The sequence below is a fragment of the Ambystoma mexicanum genome, chromosome 2p, assembly GCF_040938575.1.
Source record: "Ambystoma mexicanum isolate Mex_15411 chromosome 2p, UKY_AmexF1_1, whole genome shotgun sequence".
In the NCBI taxonomy this organism is placed as follows: Eukaryota; Metazoa; Chordata; class Amphibia; order Caudata; family Ambystomatidae; genus Ambystoma; species Ambystoma mexicanum.
The window spans coordinates 793,344,897-793,368,475 of record NC_090923.1 but is presented as its reverse complement, the minus strand read 5'-3'; the positions used below and the strand labels follow the sequence as shown (position 1 = coordinate 793,368,475).

The 23,579-nt window shown below is 44.9% G+C and overlaps 1 protein-coding gene across 1 annotated transcript in view; it reads left to right on the top strand.

The window, feature by feature from the left end:
- Positions 1-23,024, top strand: part of LOC138566800 (inositol-trisphosphate 3-kinase A-like) — a 796,057-nt gene extending 773,033 nt beyond the window's left edge. The window contains exon 9 of the mRNA XM_069644458.1: positions 20,252-23,024. Coding sequence (XP_069500559.1) covers positions 20,252-20,455 — 204 coding nt within the window. The 3' untranslated portion in view covers positions 20,456-23,024. The remainder of the gene's footprint in view (positions 1-20,251) is intronic.
- The last annotated feature ends 555 nt before the right edge of the window (positions 23,025-23,579 follow it).

Sequence of the window (23,579 nt, the reverse complement as noted above, 5' to 3'; positions counted from 1 at the left end):
GAGGCAAAATTGATGGAAAAGTCTTCAATGAAAAAGTCGTCTACACCCTTGGTGTCAAAGCCAATGTCGAAGCCATCGACACATTTACAACCTAAAGAGATTCAAAAATCATACAAGACTTTACTGAATAAGGACTTTTTCAAGTCTTTGTCTTCAATCTATGAGGATTACGAACTCTCAGACCATGACACTCAACCATTTGGATTGCAACTGGACACCCCTAACGTCCCAGAACGTTTTATTTCTGGAGAATCCAGACTTAAGGATCTGCATGAGAATCTGCAAACTGCTGCTGGGGTCGACACCTCACCGGAAATGGAATTCTGCAAGCCAGGCCCAGCAGACCATGCTGATGCCTCTTATAGACAGCTGATGACTAGAGACATTAGTTTTCTGGAATGGGGCAGGCCTGCTCCACCGTTTGAGCAAGACGACCTAAGACCTATTCTGGATAACTATCCACAAAAGGTTCCAATACTTACTTTTCATATAGCTCTTCAGAAAAGGGTTATGGGAAAGTATGAGGTTTGAGTCCAGTCCAGCAGTAAACAAATACCTCACCAAAAAAATATAGGCCATCTAGTAGCGACCCTACCTACTTATCTAGACAACCAACACCTGAAAATCTAGTTCAAGTAGCAACATCTACAAAACAGGCGGCATACGCTACTATCCCACCAGATGGGGATGGTAAACACTTTTGCAAGAAAGTTATTGTCTGCAGAAAGCATGTCGCTCAAGTTTGCTAATGAAACTAGCGCCCCTGCAAAATCCACGTTCACTCTGTGGGATGGTGTAGCTATGGCAGCTGATCATATTCCGAAAGGGGAAGAAAGAGATGGCTTTTTAAACATTGTAAGAGACGGCAAAGAAGCTATGGGCCAGTCGCTGCAATCAGAATTGGACTCTGCTGATATCAGCAGAGCCATGGCGGCAAGCACAGTAATACACAGGTTTGCATGGTTGCGAAAGTCAGGATTTGCACCGGATGTGCCGTCCAGGCTTCTCAACATGCCCTTTGACGGCACCCAGCTGTTTGGCTGCAAGGCTGATGAAAGCCTTTAGAAGCTGCAGACTTCAAAGGCGGCGACCAAATCCCTGGGAGTCGCCATCAGACAGCCACAACCTTCTAAGCCTAGTGAATCATTTTGGAGGGGTAAGTCCTTTTGCTTCTACTGCTCAGTTGGAAGGGCGAGAGGACTGGCTAGTCAAAGAGATCAAAGAAGATTCCCTCGTGGTGGACGAGGGAGAGGTGCAAAGTCCACCCAAGCAACAGCTACTTTACCATCAGCGGCTGCTTCAGTCGCCTCAAAACCTCTGAGGCCTTGACCCACAAGACCCCGGTCGGAGGCAGACGCTCACTGCATCTGCAAGAATGGTGTGGCATTACTTCACTTGCATTGGCATTGGAAACAGTAGCCCCTAAAAAAGGCCTTGGGACCATCCACCGGGGATCCACTCTTTCAAGGTTCCAGATCCATTCCCTGTAAAGGACATTTTGAGCCTGCTAGAAAAAGGTGCTATAGAACCAGTACCTGTAACTGAAAGGAACAAAGGGTGGTACACTCCCTATTTTCTATTCCCCAAGAAGGACGGAGGATTGAGACCCATCTTGGACTTGAGATGCTTGAACAAGTTCCTCAGGAAGGACACGTTCAAGGTGGTCTCAATTTATCAGATCCTTCAGGCCCTCCAGCTGCAGGATTGGATGGTGGTATTGGACCTTCAGGGTGCCTACTTTATGTGCCATTCCATCACAAGCAAAGAAACTACCTGAGGTTTAACATTGACGGTTCTCATGAGTTTCGTGTGCTGCCATTCGGGCTGACCTCCACCCCAAGGGTTTCCAACAAGCTGATAGGGGTGGTGGCAGCGATTCTCAGGAGAGGGGGATTCATGTCTACCCCTACCAGGACGATTTGCTGATCAGGGCTCGTTCTCCCGAACAGACCCTGGAACATCCCAGCATAACCGGCTACTCTCTCCACAGACTGGGCTTCTTTCTCAATTTCATGAAGTACCACATGATATGATCCAATTGATACTGGATATACCCTTGGCAAAAGCTTCGCCACCCGAGTTGAGGGCTCAACACATTCTGCAGATGGTCACTAAATTCCAGAGTGCCCAGCGTCTTCGGGCCATCGATTATTTTTGAGGTTGCTCGTTCTCATGGCATTGTGCAGTTTCCTGGTGCCAGAGGCTCGCCTGAGGATGAGATCCCTCCAGTGTGCTCTCAAGACAGTGGTCCCAATTCTTGGGCAAGATGTCAGACCTACTTCAGGTTCTGAGCAGAGTCACACAGGACCTCCTGTGGTAGGCCTGCAAGGACAACATTCTGAAAGGAGAACCCTTTTGGCAAACATGGCCAGAGATACAAAATGGTGATGGACGCCTCACTCACAGGGTGGGGACCCCACGCCAACGATCTGACAATCGGTCGTTGGTCTCCATAGGAGTCGAAACTACACATCAATATTTTGGAGTTTAGGGCTATCAGACTAGCGCTGAAAGCCTTTCTGCTCTCTGTACGGGGAAAGAATGTCCTAATAATGACAGAAAACATAGTGGCCATGTACTACCTCAACAAGAGAGACAGCGTCGCTTCACTGCCACTGTGCAGAGAGGCAATGCTGCTCTGGTTCTTGGCAATTCAAGAAGGAATCACCCTATCAGCAGTTCACCTAGCCGAAGAGGAGAACACAGCGGCGGAGATTCTGAGCAGGCAGAGCAGTCTCCCATGAGTGGGAACTAGCTCAGGAAGTCCTTAGAGATCTGCACCCTTTGGGGAACCCTTCAAGTGGATCTGTTCGTGACCAGTGTCAATCGGAAGTGCAAACTGTTCCGCTTAAGGGAATTTCCACCAAAATGCGTGGTGGTGTGGACTGGAAGTTTCCACTCCTGTACACGTTTCCTCCAGTCCATATCATTCCTCAGGTGATCAGGAGGTTGAGAACGTTTGGGAAATCCATGATACTGATTGCTCCTGATTGCTTCGGATTGGGCCATTGCTTCGGATTGGGCCAGGAGGACGTGGTTCCCGGACCTTCTGGACAGGTCCACCTGCCCTCCAATGCGTCTTCTGCAAAGAGCACCTTCTCTCGCGAGAGGAGTGTAGAGTTCTCCATCCTGAGATCAAGACACTCAACCTTCACACATGGTTTCTGAGAGGTTGAGATATAAGGATTGTGACGTCCCGGACAACTTAATGGAGAATTTACTTTCGGCCAGAAGGCTGGATACAAATCCTTGGTTTGCAGTCTTTATATCGAATATTTTATGAAGAATTAACATATATAGAATATTTTATAGAGAATGCATTTAGGGGTTGGGTAAAGGGTTCAACATTTTTGGGAAACGGTTGTGGTGGGCAACAGGGGTTTGTGGGGGGACCCTCACACCCACAAAAAAGTGCATTCTCTATAAAGTGTTTCATTATAAAATATTGGATATATGTTCATTCTTTATAAAATATTTTGGCATAAAGACATGTAACCCAAATCCTTATACCGCTGCCGTTGGATCAAATTCTGCACCTGGTGTAGGGTAAAGGATATGGACCCTTTTCAATGCAATACACCTCTGGTGTCGTTTTTTTTGTTACATTAAGGGATATTAGTCAACGTTTTCAATCTTAAAGTGCTTATTTTAAAATGCCATTGATCATACAGCTTCTTACGGGGCTCACTAATGTTTTTCCTCCTACACCATTTCAAGTCCCAATTTGGGATCATAATCTGGTATTAAAATTCCCGATGTATGCTCCTTTTGAGCCACTTCACTCATGGCCCTTAAGACTGCTTACATTTAAAACCATTCTGTTAGTTGCGTTAAAATCAGCCTGCACGGTGAGTAAATTGCAGGCTCTATCTAGTAAGCCTCCATTTACCATTTTTTACAAGGATAAGACCACCTTTTTTTTTTTAACCAAAGATTGTGTTGGATTTCCATTTAGCCCAGAAAATTGTGCTGCCAACTTTCTATCCGCCCCCTCACCATACAAAGGAAGAGCAAAGGCTACTTCCCCTGCATGGGGTCTGCCATGGATTCACATGCTATTCCCCCTCGTTGGGCTGGGAATCCTCTGTGAAAAGAAAAAACAGTTTCACTTTAAAACTGTATTTTTCCTCTAAACCAATCACTGTCCTGTGGGTTATACTACCCCATCCAATGACGGTCCTCTTCCTAAGCCCCGCCTCTGGCAGCCGTCTACAGATTTTTACTGCACGCTTCAGTGTTGGGAGTCCTCAAGTTTTCTCTGAGCTATTTAGTAAGTTTTTCGCCGTTTCATTTTTGTGGCTAAGAGCCCTTGTGCTCTTTTCCTCATCGGCTGGCAACAGGGATCCGTTGGTGAAGTTTTGCACCCCTCAAGGGCGAGGATTCATCGAAGTTTACAGAAGGCCACCTTGGGTCTACTTCGCGCCATCTGACCACGTCGGAGGAAAAGAATGGAAGGATCATCTTCAGGCCTTGTACCAAATGTAGGCTACAGAATGTCTTTGTGGAAAACAAACATCTGCAGTGTCTTTACTGCCTGCCCCGGATCGCATGGAGGTTGAGTGCGAGATATGCCTGGTCGTCTCATAGAAGACGATGAAAGACAATCGCAGCAGTTTGGCGGCATGGCTCAATTCTAGGCCTGTGCTTGTGCTCCAAGCAGGGGCATGCCTCACTCAGGATCGGCTGGATTGAAGAGCGCTCTAAGTCCTTTGAGGTCGCTCCATCCGTGGGGTTCCAAGATGAGGCCAAGAGCTACAAGTACGAATTCACTGGGTTCCCTGCTGCCGCGGGTCGCAGGTTGGATATGCCATGATCACCGTCCACCTCCATAGCCAGTCTGCTATCAAGCTCCTCCTCAAAGAGGTCATCCACCCTGACCAAGTTGTGGGAGAAGTCAGACAGGCCTATGGTGGAGGAGGAGAAGGCCGCACAGCCCAAACAGGCTCTACAGGCTCAGCCAAAGTCCTTGTTGGCCACTTAGACGACCACCGGTGGTGGGAGCTGATCCTGCGAGGGTGGCTCCTGCAGAGCAGAGGGCGTCCCTGCCCCTGCAGCGGGACACAACTACATAGGCATCAGCGAAGGCTGCAGTTACCCCTGGAGGGGTAAAGACACCGATCCAGGTCCTGGTTCGAGGCCCTCTGTGGAAAAAGGGGAGGGGGGTCAGAAGGCCCAGAAACAGTCCTCCATTGTTGACGTTCAACCCATGGACATATCATCCACGGATGACGACGACCAAGAGTCTGTTCATGTGGTCCACAAGGACGACGATTATAGTGGCACAGAGCCTAGCACTCCGTCACTCTGTCCTCAGCCAAGGGACATTTCCGTGGACACTCGAGACTCCATGCCCTGGTGACAGAGATTCAACGGAGGTTGCCACTGGCACTGCACTGTGGGGGCGCAGGCTCCTGATCAGCCTCCACATAAAAGAGAAAGAGAAAGCAGCATGTGACGCCTCTGCATCAGCCTTCGCCACCACATCGGGACCCGACTTCTCCAGCGGACCCGGCCACTGGTACAGAGATGGCCACACAAACCGATGAAGATGAGGCCACATTTGGATGCTCCTCATAGTTTCTCAACCAGATGAGGTTGGATCGTTCCTCTCCATCTCCTGGTCCTCCGAGCTGTTCCAGCTGGCGTCCAAGGAAACAAAGAAGGGGGGTTTCCTTGTATCACCTGCGAGAATCCAAGAGGAAGACTAAAGACTAACATGGCGGTACCCTTTCTGGATGATATTTGGGAGGAGGGCCTGACCCTCATGAACCACTCATGCATTGCTCCAGCCAAGCAAAACAACTTGGGGGAAGTAGTACAGGTTGCCGGACACCGCGCCCAAGTGCCTGAGGTCTCAACCGTGACTGGACTAAATAGTGTCGGCTGCCGCAAGGAAAACATAAGGCTAACCCAGCCTCATCGTCATCACTCACCCCCCCCCCCCCCCTCTACCCCCAGACAGCGAGGGAAAGAAGATGGACGCCATGGGGAAGAAGGTTTCCACAGTGGCATCCACAATCAAGGTGGCCAGCACCCTGGATATCTTGGCCTGGTACGACAGGGGGCTGTGGTACAAGCTGGGCCCCCCGATCCTGTAGTCCCTCCCCGACAACAAAGCTTTTGCCTTTCTCATGCGAACACACGTACATACCCACACCCCCACTCACACCACACCCATGACACCCTCCCCCCACTCACACCCCCAATATAAACAAACCCCCAACATAAACCAAACCCCACTTACCTTCTTCATGCTGAGTCCCTGTGGCGCCAGTTCCATTTCACTTCCGTGATCGGGAACCAGCGCCACAGGGTCCTTTACTTATTTTTTTTTTTTTTTTACAGAAGGCTGCATGGGTGCAAAGTATAGTGAACGGGGGAATGTGGGAGACGCCCCCATTTCTTTTTTTTTTCTGTTTAGTTATTTTTTTACAATGCTATCACCAAAGGATCGAACTTTTGGTGTTCGAACCTTTGGTGGTAGCATTTTTAGATCTAATGGTTCATGCGAACCATTAGATTCGGTAAAGTACAAACCCCTTACACCTGGTAAGATTCTTTTGACTTGATGTTCCTCCCACGTATTCATCGCCCGTCCTAACCTATCCTGCTGTAGAATTTCCAAACATTACACTTGACACTCTTTTCAGTGTCTAGTACTGTCCAGGACTAACTGATGCTGGTATTTCTGCATGAGGAAGGCATAAAAACAGAACTGAAGCCAAGGGGCGCTGTGCATGCTATTAATACCGATGACATCCACTCTGAGATGGAATTCCTCAGGGGACATTGAGTCGACTGCATAGATGCAGAGCACCCTCTGCCGAAAACTTTTTCCGAAGCTGCAAGTTGTATCATAAGATGAGTAATACGTGGGAGGAACATCCAGTCGAAAAAACGTTACCAGGGGTAAGTAACTTGTTCATATCAATCAAGGATCCATAAGAGTTCTGAACATTCAAATCTTTTTTTTGTTTTGTTTTTGTTTATGGTACAAAACATACCTTTACAATATTACATATCCAGAGTAAAAAGACAAAACTAATCAACATGTAAAATACGTTGAACACAGTAAAGGTATTAAAAACCCTAATACCTATCCTCCCACAAAATGATTATACATGACATATTCAAGAACCACCCCTACCTAATTTAATGGCAGTTAAAAAGCGAAATGATTTCATTGAGTGACAACATAAGACCATAGAACGTCACTATCTATAAAATCAGAATTATAAATAAGGTGTCTAAAATATAGCAGTCATTTAAAATGCAGCATTGGATATATTACCACAAGATGTTTTAGTGTTTCCACACTAGTAGCTTAATTGCAGAACTTGCACTTTAACAGCTACTTTGGTAAAATGTTCCTTCTAAACAAGACTTGGGTGGTTAAGAGGATATTTAACCAGAACCTTAAGAACACATCACGTCGTTTCTTAGTAGGAAACTAGCTTATGCAGTTTGGAAGATCGACAACCTTTTTTTGTTCATCGCAGGTGTCCCATTGAGTAATTATGTAAATTCTGTATTGTTTCACACCAGTCTAACTCCTACCTGGCTTTAAAAAAAAAAAAGTTATCAACATTAATTTTGATGGAATATCTTTCACTGTATAACAGTTTCTGCAAAATGTTAATACAGCAATTCATAAATTGTGTCAAAGTTCTATTTGATCCCTTCTCCCACAGGAACCCCATATCCTCGTATAGGGAATTTGTCATTTCATCAAGGAATGTCCACATTAATGGAAGAGATTTCCAATCAGTCTGGCTCGAAGAGAATTTAAACCAAATTCATATCTTAGACAATGTATCGCACACAATTCGGGATATTCAGGGCTCTTCTCCAAACGATGGCTTACAGGTAATCCATTTATTCATACACCCATTGTTGCATTACCTCCAAGCCATATGAAAGCTTTGGTACCACTTTACCCACATAGAAGAGAACCAGATGTTTAACAGAGAATTTCCCAAATGTCCTATTTATCAGACACATCTGTGAGCCAACATTTTCTGCCATTTATTTCAAGTAATCCAATAATCTCACCTTCAAGGGTTTACTAAAAAAACGGGAATCTTAGATATATAAAATTGTCCGACACCTGCGATTTGTGTTTGTTTAAAAACCAAGACTAGTTATAAGAACAATAAAATACAATATGCTATATTTAGTTTCTTCAGCCATCCTTTATAATTGCGTTTCACCGCTTTAATGCCTGCCAACTTCATCATTGAACTGTCTGCTGTTTTGAATTTTTAGAATATTTTAAGGCCTTCTTCCTATCTGCTAATACTTTTATCAAATCGATGTACATGTCTTATTCATTCCTTCTGCTTCCGTGTCTTACGGTCCCACGCACTTTCAAAGGCACCCATAAAATAGGCATGAAAATACCTCATTAAACATATCCCTATTCCCTTCACATGAGGTAATATGCCAATTTTGTAGTAGATTATCATTAAAGGTGTCTATCATTTGATTAGACAAATAGACCCCATTTCTTCTCATAATCACTCTGAGGACCTGCAGACATCTTCTCTCTAATATTTGTAAAAATCCTAAAATCAGCCACCCACATACTGTGGTCACTCAATGTAGTTTTCATTACTTTAAAAACTTTACAACATTCCAACAGCCAATGATCAAAAAAATATCAATAATTGCATTTGCCAATCAATTTTTCCAGGTCGAAAGAGGTGGGATATCCCGATTTACCCAACCATATAGTATAGATAATCCCAAAGACTCCAAGTGATGCCATTGCCTGCCCTGCACCATGTTCGTCATCAAAACTTTATTCGCCCTTCAGGCCATAAAAGTACATCCTAGCACAGCAAAAACTATTTAGTTTGAACAATACATTATGCCAAGCAAAAGAGAAAAATAAATTAATAAAGATAACTTTGGTGATGACCCCCCCAGTACCTGCTACTAGTTATAGGACACAGTAATGGGAATATCCCCTTTTCTATTTTCACTAGGCAAGTGAAGATCTCATTCATCTAAAACCACCATGGTTGCCTTTTGGCCTTTTTCCCAATGGTATTGGGTTCGCACCAGATTGGAACGAATTTTCTGAGGAATGGCCACATTGACGAGCAGAGTTCAGATGGGGGGAAAAGGACTAATTGTAATGCTGCTATTTACTGTCAAACCGGGTTCCGAGCTCTGGCCAGGATCTTATTGGCCACTCTTTGGTCGTTTGGTTCGTTTAACAGATTCACAGGAATTGACACCTTCATTACATACTCTATAGCCGCTCGCTATACCATCCCTGGTCATAAAGGTACAACTCCTCACAGTACGGAGTAAGTGTAAACATTTGTTGATGAGTGCATCCCTTGTTTCTCTCTGGTTGGAAATTAATTTTGGTACCAAATGGATAAATAATGGGGCCCTCCTTGCCCTCCCGGGGGCTTGATGGACAGGGTCTATATCTGGGGTTGCACCATGGTTGATCACGAGTAACCAGTAGCTGGCCTGAGGCTTCGAAATCGCCTGTGCTTGACATTCATTAAAAAAAAAATTGGTTAATTCAAGGAAGTGCTCTTGCCAATCGTAGGGCAGCAAATCTCTATAGCATATAGGAGTCCTGTGATTGGCCAGAGAAAGTTCCTTGCTCAAAGCTGTGCACCCATTGGCCATGGTGGTTCCCATTGTGCTCTGGGGTTAGCCCAGGCTTTCTTCTATAAAACCACCATGTTGCTGCATAAAACGCACCGCCAGAAGAGCTCTTCGGATCAGAGCTGCGCTGGGGCTTGGGGAACATCGTTGGAAGAGGAGGAGAGGAGAGAAGGCTAGAGTCAAGCTTCTACTTCAGGCAGGCTGGGTCAGGCGAAGGTAGATGGTTTTTTGTTTCTGCTGCCGAAATCCTGCAGACCCTCCTCACCGTGTACACAGCTGTTTGCACTGTGGGAGGAAGGGCTACAGCTCTGGAGCAACTAGGTCCATGTTGCGCACTCAAGAAATGAGGCCAGGACGAAGCGAAGGCATGGAGCTATAACACTTCATGTCTCTGTTTCGTCCTGGGCTAATTTTTCGGCATTTTCCGTCATATGAGCTAGCTTTAGAAACGGCATGGCTCCGATGAGCAAGCCCTGCTAATTTCCAAAGTGTGCCAGGCTGAGACTGTGTCACACAGACACGGTCTCAGTATGGCACACTTGAAAAATTAGCTACTTTCAGAAACGGCAGGGCTCCAACAAGCAAGTCCTGCTAATTTTTAAAGTGTGGTAGGCTGGGACAGTGTCAGTGTGCAGCAATTTTTTTCATGCTGCTTCTTTCCAAACTCCACACCGTACTCATCAATTACACTTTGAATCAATTCCATGGCAGTGGTGCTCCCAAAATACTGTAATGCAGTGATTTTAGGACATTGAGGGATCCACATACACGCGCTACAGTAAAAGGCTACCAGGGTTGCTCAGCAGGTTGTGAAACAGTTGCTGAGAGGTTACATATGAAGTACTAGTTGTTATTATGACTTTTTGCAATTACTTAGAAGTGCTATAAAATGTGTTTAACCAGGTACTGGGTTGGGCTGGTTGCTTGCTTATATTCAGGGTGGAAGTGGGGGTATTTCTGCCCCTCTTGTGAAAATCCAAAGTTGGCACACATGAACCCACATTTTAATTTCCTAATAACTGCTGTCAGCACAACAGAAGCAATTATTTGTGATTAAGCAGTTTGACTAGCATATAACATCTTTATAAATATAACCTGTGATAAAACGAAAAGGAAGGGGCACACAAATTACAGGATATTTGTGTGGTAGTCCAGCAAAAAAGAAACAACCCATTTCAGAGTAAACTAGTGATTCAGTTTAAGCAACATTTTTGAGTTTGGCAATTACTTTTATTCTATGAAAGTGTAAGATGCACATTTGTAAAACAATAGTGTGCCCAGCATGTTCAAAGCCTTCTTTTAACAGTGATTGCCCCCGCCCGAGCGATAGTCATGGCTCATTGATTCCCATGGTGTCCATTGCAACCCAGAAGAAAGAAAGGAGGCTGAGCAAATGTGCGAATGAAGGTTGGGGAAAGGAGCACAGAGCAGATTAGATCACTAAGCCCCCAGCTTCTCTCAGCAAAGCTGAGGTCTCATTAAAGCCTTGTCAAGGCTGAGGCAGGCCCGGTCTAAGATCCGGCATCAGATGGCTTTGCTGCAAGCCCATTGACCAACGCTGTCTTGCTGGCATATTTCACTGAGCCCCCAGCTTCGCGTTTGTGTTCCCTTGGTGAAGCTGGGGGCTCGGTATTGTAATCTGCTCTGTGTACACTACACAGAGCTGATTTGATCACCGAGCCGCCAGGCCGGGTCCAAAGATCCGGACAAATATTTGATGCCGGGTCTGATCCGGCTCATTGGCCAGCGCTGCAGTCTGGCAAACTTGAGAAATGAGCAGGAGAGAGTGCATTGCATGTGACATTGAAGCTTCACCGGAATAGTCTATTTAAAATGCATAAAGAAGTTGGATGCCCCAATACAAGTAAGTCTGTTCCTCCCCCACAGTCTCTGAAGTTAGTGCTCCTCCCAGCATTTGAATGACCCTCCCGCCCCCCTGAAATGTTAGCCTCGGTTCACCCCTCAATGTGTGGCTCATCTGACTGAAAATGCATCCGGGATGAAACAGACATTGTATGATAGCTGAATGTCTGTGTTTCGTCATTGGCTCATTATCATGCAATGTCAGCCTTCGCATTAAATGTCCCAATCGTTTTCCTACATTGCGATAGTCTTTTTGTGAGACAGCTACTAATGAAAAATAATGCAACACCAAGGTTTTTGAAGTTATTAATATAATTGTGGAGGCATATTTAATTCCATCTATTTATAGATGGGAAATAAACCACCCCAAAAAATATTTGAAATAATTCCAACGTTTATGAACATCCCCACCCCAATATCGCCCGCTAGTAGCTCTTCACTATTGGCCTCCACTAAAAGTAGCTCTAACTAACGTAAAGGTTGGAGACCCCTTGTCTATATATTCTATTTTGAACCATGCTCTTGCCTTTGTTGTAGCCTGCAATAGTTGTAGCCTTGTTCTCCCGCAAGGTGATCCTATTATTCACATTGGGGGCTTTAGTAAGTTTCTCTAGATCTGTTCTGCTCTGCAAGTTGCTCCTCTTGGTGTTGTCACATTGGTGTGCATGTTGGTCTCACAGTAAATAATGCTGTGGGATTGGCTTGCATTGTCGGGTTTGTTGTAGTCAGCCTGGTCTCCAGGGGCCATTATACCATGAGTGGCCAGCTTTTCAGTGCTTTCTGGGGGTATTTAAAAAGACCCCTTTACGTCCAATAGGCCATTGAGAGGTTCTCCCACAAGACCCCCCTCCTAGCCTCTCTTGGACTTCTATCAAAACCGATAGCATTTTAATATCGGCCAGTTCAGAAAGCACTTGTCTGCAATTACACACCTGGGCAATGCATTGCTCCTTAACAGGTAAAGGCAGAATTGAGTGTTATATGTTGAATACTTTGCTTAGGGCCTCTTAGTGGAGTTAAGTGAAGGAAGGAACTGTTCCCTGAACATGTTTGACATGTTCTTCTCACTCCAGGCACTGCTAGTGAGAGAGAACTTATCACTTTGGTCATTTGGTCCGGAGGACTGGATTTCCCTGCAGGCATTGGCAGAGTGATCGGCATTGGAGTTGGGCTGTCATACTGGCATTAAAGCAGAGATAGGTAGCAGTGCACCATGCCTGAATGGCAGTCAGGCAGTCGGCGAGGAGGAGGGAGAGGAGGGAAGCTTGAAGGAGAGCGTGTCATCCGCATACAACTGGAAGTTGGGAGAGAAGGTGGAGATCAAATGGGCTAGAGAGGTCAGGTAGATGTTGAAAAGGCAAGGTGAGAGGATAGAGCCCTGAGGGACACCGCAGGTGGAGAGTGAGATGGTGAAGAGAAAAAGGCCCAGCTGAACCTGGGAAGGTCGCTCTGAGAGAAAGGTCAACCAGTACAGAGCCATGTCTGTGATGTCAAGGGTATCACAGAGCCGATTTATCAGGGTGGCATGATTGATCATATCAAAGGCAGAGGATAGGTCAAGAAGGAAGAGAAGGGAAGGAGAGCTGGAATCGAGATTAGAGAGCAAGTCTTCAGGGGTGTTCAGGAGAGCAGTTTCCGTGCCTTTGGCAGCTCTGAAGCCAGACTGGTGGTCGTGGAGACAACCAACCGATGCAGTGTGGTGGATATGCCAGGAGATGGCCAGCTTCTCCAAGAGTTTGCCCAGGAAAGGGGTGATGGAGATGGGGTGATTGTTTGCCGTACAAGTAGCATCGGCAGAAGGCTTTTTGAGGCGAGTGTGCACACGGGAGTGCTTGAGAAGTGAGGGGAAGGGATCCAGCCGTAAAGGAGTGATTGAAGAAATCGGCCACGGCTGGAGCAAGGGAGCCAATGTTGTCCTTGATTGTTCTGGAGGAGCACGGGAAGCACCTGTTTGGGTGACTTTCATAACTCGGACTTGTCTAGAAACCTCATCAGGTCTTATGGGAGGAAGAAGAGTAGAGTAGGAGGGGGGAGGGGGGGCAAAGGGAAGGGTGAGTAGTAGGGGAGAGTGGGGACAAGATGTCCTGAGTTTTAGAAATGAAATGAGTCCAGAGAAATGCAGAGGGCCAGGGAAGGCAGAGAAGTGGAGACTGCAGTAGGGTTGGCAAGATCCTTGTAGATTTTGAAAGTTCAGATGTATTATTGGCCGCAGAGATGCAGGCTTGGATATGGGCCCTCTTCTTCGAGCAGATGGAGAGTCTATTGCCTTTGGAGCAGGAAGCAGGCCAGTTTGTCAGAGGATGTGATTGAAGCCTGCCACTTCGGCTCAGCTGCTCTGCACTTGCGTTCAGAGTGGCCAGGTAGGAGTCATACCAGGAGTTGCACTTGGTGGCAGGCTTCATGTGGATCCTCATGATCGGGGAAAGGATGTCCAGAGTGTTGGAGATGTAGAGTTGAAGGTTAGTAAGGGCTGTGTGAGAGTCAGTGGCAGGAGTAGGAGGGGGGTGTGAAGTTGGCGGCAAAAGTAGCAAGTGACACTCACTTCATAGGTTGATTGATGGAGTTGGAGGCTGGCAGTGCAGGCAGGGGATTAGCTGGGGGACCCAGGAGGTCCAGGTGAGAGGATAGGAAATGATCAGACAATGAGAGAGGAGTAATGAGAGTGTTGGAGATGGGGATGTCTGAAGAGATGAGAGCATCCAAGGTATGTCTGGCTGAGTGCGTCGGGCCGGGTGGGAAGTATGGAAAGGGGAAAGCGTCACAGAGGCTGTATTAGGGGAGTCGAGGTGAAGTCTCAGAAGAGGAGACGCTTGGAGGTGGAGGCCAGGAGAGAATAGTTGGTCAACCCTTTTTGAGAGGAAGCGGGAGACCATGGCCAGGAGGCCTGTAGATGTTGGCCAGAGTCAGCCTGTAGACGAGCATTCAAAAGAGGACTACGCCCGAGTTGGTATGATAGTAGCAGGCACCCACTCAGGGAAGATTAGGCCTGGGTTTAGAGAGGATCTTGTACCCCTCAGGCATGAGTGTCAGTACATGTGACAAAGCTGTCAGTGAACCACGTCTCGGTAAGAGCGAGGAGGTCGGGATCTTCAAGGAGGTGGCAGATGTCAGAGGAGTGTTTAACGGTAGAGCAAGAGTTGAGGGTAGCTAAGTGGGGCAGGTTGCCACTTTTGAAGGTGGGGAACAGGAGTGCAGTACACCAGTCGGAGGTGGCAGAAAGGAGTGTCAGGAGAGGGGAGGCAGTTGATGAGAGACGGAAGACGACTATCGAGGAGGAGGTTGGGCTGAGAGCCCTGGACCATGACCGTGCCATTTAGGTAGACATTACTGATGATCCTAGAGGACGGGAAGGATGCCAAGAGTACCTCCCAGCAGGTGCCACCTTTAATGGGAAAGTAAGAGAAAGAGAAGAGTACAGAAACCATAAGGGGAATCCAGAGGTCTGAAGAAGGAAAGACAGAGGATGTTGGTGAAAGTCTGCCTGGAAGAAGCACTGACATTAGTATCAGCAATGGGCAGGCCTGGATTGGAGACGAGGAGATCTTCATGAACTTTTTCCATCCAGTCTTCGTCCGAGGGATAGGACGGGTGATAGAATAGCAATTACAGAAGATAGGGGAGACTTGGAGCACCATTTAGGGAGAGTGCAGTGAGAAGGAAGGGGGGAAGAGGGAGGAACTGCTGAGCATGACCCCAACTACAACCAATAACAATGCAACAGTCAAGTGGCCAAGAAGGGAACAAGGCCTAGGTTCCATCATACAACAGAAGGCGTAACACCTAGAAACGAGTTATCAGGACAGAGGGAAGAAGCTAGATAGAGGGGGGGGGAGCCTAATTTTAAACACCACAGAAAATGCCAGAACACACAGATTCGACTTTCCTAGAAAAGAGGGAAAAGCCCCACAGGCTAATTATGACAATACACCAATGCCAGCTAAGGATAACATACATAGTTCCTTTTCATTTTCTTTTTCTCTGTTCCTTTTATTTCCTGCTTCTCTCTTGCCCCTTGTTTCTGTCTACTCTATCCCCTCTTTACTTTTCTAAATACGGTGCACTTACTGTTAAAGAACCTAGATGTTAATGTTTTTTCTTGCACGATTTGTTTTGTTTGTTTGCTGTACCGTTTTTCATTCTTCTTTCATTTGTTAAACATATAATAAAGAATGTAAAAAAAATAGAAGTAATAAGAGAGGAGGGACGGTTAAATAGAGAGCAGTAGTGGCTGTTCCCCTGCCCATATCCTTCTTACCTTGCCAGCCACTGCTGGTTGGCTGCAATGCATGCTCTCACAGCGAACACCAGAAAACACCCTCTGGAGCTGCTACTGTGGGAGCTGGCCTTGTCGGCAGGGGGCTGCAGGGGCAGTAGGGCTGCACTTGCGGGTCCACTTAGGTAGGGCGGCAGTGCCAATCAGGTGTTGGGTGGGAGGGAGGGTAAGCCGGTGGGAAGAATTCCCCGGGCAAACAAGCCACGATGCAGCAGACACAAGAATAACTTGACTACAGTGGGATGTCTTGCACCCTCAGACATAGCTCCCCAAAGAATTCTCATAACGTTTGCTTTACAGCCTGAGCTCTGTCCTCTGTACCACCCACGGGGGATCTTAAGATCCATGTCACATCTTCACTGGAGCTTTGCACAAGATACATCGAACCAGACAAATTCTCAGTAGGTCCAGTTTATTAGTTGTGATGCCTTGCTTGTGGGGTCAAGCACAGGGTTCTTGATTCACAGTTATTATTGATGCAACCTTCCAGGGGGCCGAGGCCCCCACTTGCTTTCTCTCCCCCCTCCCTCACATCTATTGGGGCAGCTACTGCACATCCAATCTGCATTAACCCTACCCACTATCCTCAGCGAATCCCCATTCATAGCTTTGTTTGTATTAACTTTGAAGATTCTGAGCCAATTCAGCCTGAATCTTCTCCCCCATAGACTGAATCATACTACCCATCTCCTTCGCCACGATCACTTCCACTTGGCTCTTCTGACATGTATTCTGCCCTGCCAAGATCTTTAACAAATACTTCTTTATCTACGACCCTGTTATTTCTCGGAAGACTCAAATTTCCAAGAATTGTTCTAGAGGAGCTATTATTAACCCTCTTTATTTCCAAGTATTTGGTCTTCCTCGGTTGTTTTCCCCCTTTTTTGGACACTTGTATTAGAGATGTATTCAACTCACTGGAGTTCTTTTGGGTATCCCTAATAACTATAGTCTCCAGCTGAATCCCAGATTGACTACCCAGCTCTTGCATTGAGCCTACATCCTCTATCATTTGGTGGCCCGGGGGCCCAGCGCCCCGGGTAATTACATATTCCTCAATTCCTCACCTACTACCATCGAGCAGTTGAGATAATTCATAAGGTCCACAAGGGTGGTACTTGCTGAGGCCTCACACAGTGGAATACTCTGATTACCCGGGTGCCTCTCTGCGCGCAACCTCGGGTTGACCCACTCCTCTGCTCCTTCTCATTGGACCACACTTGTACACATTCTACAAAATTATTTAAAATCTCAGTTTACAGGCACTTTCTCAAATATTTTTTCATAGAGGATCACTAATTCAGTGAGACTATCACGCTGCGCTCACTGTCGCTGACCTCCATTGTCCGCTCAGAACGAGATCTGACCTTCATTTAAGTCGAGCAGTTCCGTATCTATCATTGACTCATCCCGTATTTCCACCTCCTCAGGCCTTTTAATAATTGCCTCAAAGAAAGCAGTGTGTGTGTGTTTTTTTGTTTTTTTTATTATTTTTTTGTTTTTTACGCATTCGTCTTTGATAAAGGTATCACACTCCTGGTGTACTGTAGTTATTGCTGAAGTAAACGTCTCACCCGGAGACGTAGGCAAAGGCAAGGCCCTCGCAATTTCCAATCGCTGAGCCAGGTTCGACCTCTCCTTATTTGCCAATTGCCATAATTACTCTTTGCTACGCAAATCATACATGTTAGAGGCCCCTCCACTAATGTCACTGTAGGTGTACCCAGGGATATGGATAATTGTTCTGACTAATTATCTTCCCCGTATTTGCACCCAGCTGCTCAACAAGCCTCTGCCTGCGCCAACTGCCCGACTGCACTCGCACTGCACACGCAACAATGTGCATACAACAACACTATCGAGACCCGTGATAAAAAAAAAGTCCAATCACGCGAAATAAAACAAAATTACTCATTATGCAGTCGGCCACGCGCCTGAGCTCTTTTCCCTTGACCTCGCGCTGCCCAGACTGAGAAGCCTCACGCTTCTTTGATAAGCAATAACGAGTGTAAGGGAGGTGAGGGTAAAGAAAAGGCAAGAGGTGAACAACCAGCAGAAGAAAGCCAAACATGTCCCCTGTCAGCGTTCAGGGACCCAAGGAGGCTACCCTACACTGGGTTGTGCTGCGGGGTGCCGCTTGCACTCGCCACCTCAATGCCCGGTCTGGGGCTTCAACATTGAAAGGGCTCACCTTTACTCTGCCGTGACACACAATCACTTTTGCGTGTACTATTTGCCATTGAACAATCGTCCATTCATTTGCCCTTCAAGGGCTAGTGTACTGTGCCAGCCAGAATGCCGCAGACACGATACGACCATACCACGTTGACCTTAAAGTAATGCTGCTGGCTATCATACCATGGCAGTTAAAGCACAGCACTGAGTCGAAATGTAAGGTATGGCAAGAATCATGCTAGAAGCACAGTACACTAGCCCTTGAAGCTCGCGATGGGGTAGGACAAGTTTCGGCAAAGTGTGAAAAACGTGCAGCGCATAGGACTTTTTTAATATCCGAAGTTAAAATGGAATCATTTAGAACCAGATACAATTGAATATGCATCCGCAAATGAATGGACAATTGCTTAATTGCCAATTAGAGATTTGAGTGTTTGGTGCTCATTATTGCATCCTTGATTAAAATAATATCTAAAATGTCAATTGTTTTATTTGAAAGTTCCGTTTTAAAGGTTCTACATATGCTAAGCACGTTGGTATGCAATCGTGTTCAGCTAATCAGTTTGTATAGAAGTACATTCATTCTGCAGATGTGTGATATATAGATTCATCTTTAATATCTCAGAATTGGCCAACTCTATTTTTCAAACTCGAGTTCAGTCCACCATGTCCTGATGTGATATAGGTGCGTGCTAAAAATAATGAAAGCGCCCAATTTTAAGATCTTTGGTCCGAAAAAAATGGTTCTTTAATCCGTGCTCAATATACAATTAACACATTTTTGTAAAACATTTGAAGCAGTCGATGAAACATTTTGAGATTTTGCAGGTGGGGTTGGATGCCACCTAAATTAACTGCGGTAATTCTTCCGCAGTTTCCATGGAAGCATTCATATGTTATTGGGAGAGGTTTTCTGAAACTCCATAGAAAATGGTGTATATGCATGATATGTCAATATGAGGAAAAAAGAAACTTATTTCTGTTCTGTCACAGCATCACACCGAGCAGTCTCTTGGGGATGGGATGTGCCAGCATGGGGTCCAGAAGTAGTGGGACAGGTTTCACCTTTGAGGGCATCGGGAGTCAGTTTGCCACTCTGGTTGGACGGGTATTGTGTTTGCTGCGGCTGCCAATGTTAGCATGAGGGTGCAGCACTGCGGTTATTAAGGTTTGTTGCACAGGTGGCAGTTGTTGCCCCCGTCAGGCTGGGCTGTAGAAGGCTGAGAAGGAGAACTCGTTTGAATGATGATACAAAACGCTTTCAGACGTCTACTCGTTTTTGGATGGCCATGCAACTGTTACCCTCCTCCCAGTAAAGCTATATGAAACTGTTTTCTAAACCATTCCTAATCCATGAAACTACTTTAAGCCGCATAATTTGTTATTTCTGATGAGGCGAGTATGTTCTTTGTCATTTCTTACCCTACTATTATCATTATCTTGATACTAGTTAACCTTTCTCTTTTTGGTCTGTAGCTTCTCAAAGGCCCTAGGATTGTTATGCTATGATATGATAAATTATTTGACGCGTTTAATACCCAGGGGTTTCTAAGCGGACCGGGGATCGAACCTGTGTTGCTCTGTGTCATCTTGCTTCCAAGGCAAGCATGTTGCTCCTGAGCTATCCTCCGGAGATGAAATTGTTATGTTATGCCATTCCAGGTGATATTTGTAAAGCCCACTTATGCCGTTTACATGGCCCTGATGTCTGCCTTAAGTGTCCGGTGGGCTACAGAATGTGGCTGGATGTTAGTTTGGTATTTAATGAAGGTCCTGGTCTATATGGCTGCGTGTCTACAGCTCGTGAACATGTTACTGTAAAACGTCTGTAAAGACTCGCGTAGAGTCATCAGAGCACTTGCAGTATAAAGAAAGTAAAACGGGATGAGGTCATTAGATTGTGTCGTAAAATTCGAAACAAACTGGAACATTGTTTCCATGTTGACCTATTCCTCTAAGGGAAGAAATGTTTTTTTGCTCTAATCCTAACTGATTTTTGTAGGTGTTCAGTGACATTACATTGAAAGATTTAAGTGTAGCTTCAGCCGTTGTATTGATCTTCTATATATTCACATAGAACCCGCCCACAATCTGCTTTTCACATTGTGATGTCCTATTTGCCCTTGTCCCACTTTTTGCTTGCACTATGATACTATAATTAGTCTGTCGCAACAATATGCTCATTGGAGTGTACTCTTCACTGTGTACATACAAGACGAGGCCTTTTTTTTAAAAAAAAAACTATCCCCTGTGCCAATTGTAACTACCTTTGTGAAGTGCATGGTACCTAAAACTGTTTTCTCATTTCAGGTGGTAGGAAGCTCTTTGCTGTTTGTTCACGACAAGATGGAACAGGCCAAAGTGTGGATGATCGATTTTGGAAAAACCATGATGCTACCAGACGAGCAGACACTAGATCACAGGTTACCTTGGGTCGAAGGTAATCGGGAGGATGGCTACCTTTGGGGGCTAGACAATCTCATTGACATATTTGCTGACATGGTGACAGAGTGACTGCATCTTTGCGTACCCTCTGGAACTGGTATTCTACCTTGAAAAACTAGGTCTACCTTGCTCCCTTCACGCAAAAGCATAAGGGATATGGAGTACTGTGCGAGAAATGGAATCTCTCAGGATTGAAGAAAAGCGCTATTGATCTGCACAGCTCGGAGAGCGAATCCAAGGTTGCGCTGCACCGAAAATGTGCAACTAAACCGTGTACAAAGGAACCAGGCAGTTCTTGGAGAACATCGAAGCTCAAGGACAGTTTAAACAGTAGCTGAAATGCACTCTTGAAAAACGCTGGTTTTTAAATTCACTGGATCAATCTTTGAGCAAATGTACAGACTGTTTCGTTTAGAGGTACTACATGGACGATAGTACCGAAAAATCAACAAGTGCCCTTAGATTGTGATACTGTCAATGATGCATGTTCTGTACTTTTTGACGTATTTATAAATATATATATATATATATATATATACACACACATACACACTTGTATATGTGTTAAAGGAAACACTGGAAATATTGTACAGATTTTACAATTGTATATGGGTTGTGTAGCTTGTTTTTAGCACATTTCTGGAAAATTGGCTTTTTTTTAAAAAAAAAAAAAAAGGGCAGTGGATTTATAGAGGTTCTTAAAAACGTTTAGGTACTGCCCACAAGGAGTTTGGATGACAGATCCAGTTGTTGGGAATTCCTAAATTTAATATTTTAAAGAAAAGCTAAAAGGGCTTTTTCCACGATTTCTTCATCACCTCCATGCACCCTGTTTGAAAAAAAACCCCATAAAGTATGGTTTTATAACTAGATGTGCAGTTGTACTCAAATGTTTAAACAATGTTTTTATCTTTTTTTACTAGTGCAGTTATCACAATTTCTCAGTGATAGATTCATGCTGCTGTCAGCTGTTGGCAAAATAACCTACATCTCATCTCTCGGCTGCAGTGATCCCGTACTCTGATTTGCTGATGAATGGTTTTTCTGAGATCAATGCACACAGATGATATCCCTGGGAATCTGATGATGACCAATAAGTTTCAGGAAGTGGTCCATGTTTTCTATAAATGTTGCACAATCGATTTGTGCACTGCAAAAATGTGCATCCCAGCATAATAAAATAAGGGAAGAACGTAGCATCTTAATCATTTTGGCCAGTTCTAAGTCTCTGGACGATCCAGCCGTAAAAGAACATATAAATGAATTTGTCTAAAATGGCAGGTTATTGACACGCTGTTGTTCCTGAGCGGAGTGATAGTCGATTGTACTATATGGTGGAAAATAGGAATATTATGATCTAGGGTTCAGTTGGACACCTAGGTATAACAGTTGAGAATGCAGGAAACGTGCCTTATTGCAGAGTTTTTCACATCAGTCTTGGTTAAATATACAATTGAACATTTGCAGTAGGTTTTTTTTCATCCATAAATAATAGAACAATAAGCGCAATTTAGCTCGCTAAGTATGGGTGTTTGAAACATAACAATAGGTAACGGGGGTTAAAACAACACCAGGAGTTTACATCCATTAGCGGGTGAGTGGAAATATATCAGGGTGACAAAAACCGTTTTCATAGTCTAGCATGGTTTGTTTTTAAAATGTATTTATGGCATTCTTGGTCCAAATGTATTTCCATGTTTAGTACAAAGAGTGGAAAGAAATGTGGAAGTTGATTTGATTTTTACATTTTCAGAAGGCGGGTGCGTTAAAAATCGAGGTTGTACAGCTACTGCAAAATACAAAATGAGTAAAGCAGGGCTGGCTTTGCACAGTTGACCAACTGGACTGCTGCTGTGAAGCCTGAGTGCTGGAATTTCATATTCATCACTCAATGTCTGAGCTGAACAAACTGTGCAACAGCAGTGTACAATACATACTGTTTAACAAAGCTACTGGTGTAGAGGTTTCACATACACTTGGCATGACTCCCAAGCCTTCAGGTGTTAGATGTACAGTTTTCAAAACCTTATCAATATGATGAACTATTAGCACAATCCCAAACGCTGCATTTAATTATGGACATTGAATGGTATACCTCGGTAATGTAAGAAATGAGTTGTGGATAGATACATTTTGGGACAGTTTAATGAGTTCCATTAACAATGTTCGTGTTAATGTTGTATTATTTTGCACATAAACGCCTAACATGCTTTTGGTCAACAGTGGCAGATATCATTTGCGTAAGGTTCTTACAGGCAGAGGGGCAATTCTCGAAGCAGTTTTCTGCATCACAAATGCTACTTTGAAGTAGACAAATGTCAGTCTTTGTTCTCATATTGAAAGTACATAGAAGAGCCCATTGGACCAGCAATGCACACACATTTGAGGGGTGGGGTCGAAGCCGCAAGTATTTCTCATTAACATCCATATTACAGAAATTATCATCTTAAACCAAAAAGGGATTTAGTTTTATATTGCATTTTACTAACCAAAGTGGTGGTGTCAGCAGTGCGGAAATTATTGACACAACGTGTGTCTATCCTGCGCAGAGATGTTTATTGGGTCTAAATTTACAATTGGTAATGCTATTTGTTCAACCCTCTCAAAGTGCATTCAATATACAGTTAACCTGTTTTAACCATATGTGTCTTGATGCGTTATTTCTAGTACTGTAAAATGTAAATGCTGCCATGGCCATATTACCATCTAAAGTAGCAGTCGGTGAAAATCTAAAGACTTAAGATAGGTACTTGCAATGTCATTCTATGCAGAGTGCTGCATATGCAATTTCACTGGCGCTGGTAGAGCAAGTTGGCATGATTCTTTATTTCAAAGCATGAGTGCCCTATGTGATTGAATAGGGTTGAGTAAACTCGGGTTATCTGTGCAATATTTTCCCAGTGAAACCCAGAAAAACATTTTTGACGTAAGCTCTGTCATGCTACAATAGAGCATGGTGGATGCGTAGGTTGTTCGTAGCCCTGAAATGCCATTGCCATTCTTTTGACTCCTTTATCAGATTCCCTGGGATCCAGCTTCTAGTTTTTACCTTGGGTTACTTTCCAGTCTGTGGCAGCAGCTGGTGAAACTTTTTCATTATAGGGGTGTAAGTATTTCCTATGAATGTGACTGAGCGTGGTGAGGGATGCCCCAACCAACGAAAGCGGGTTGGTTGGTTCTCTCCACCAAACTG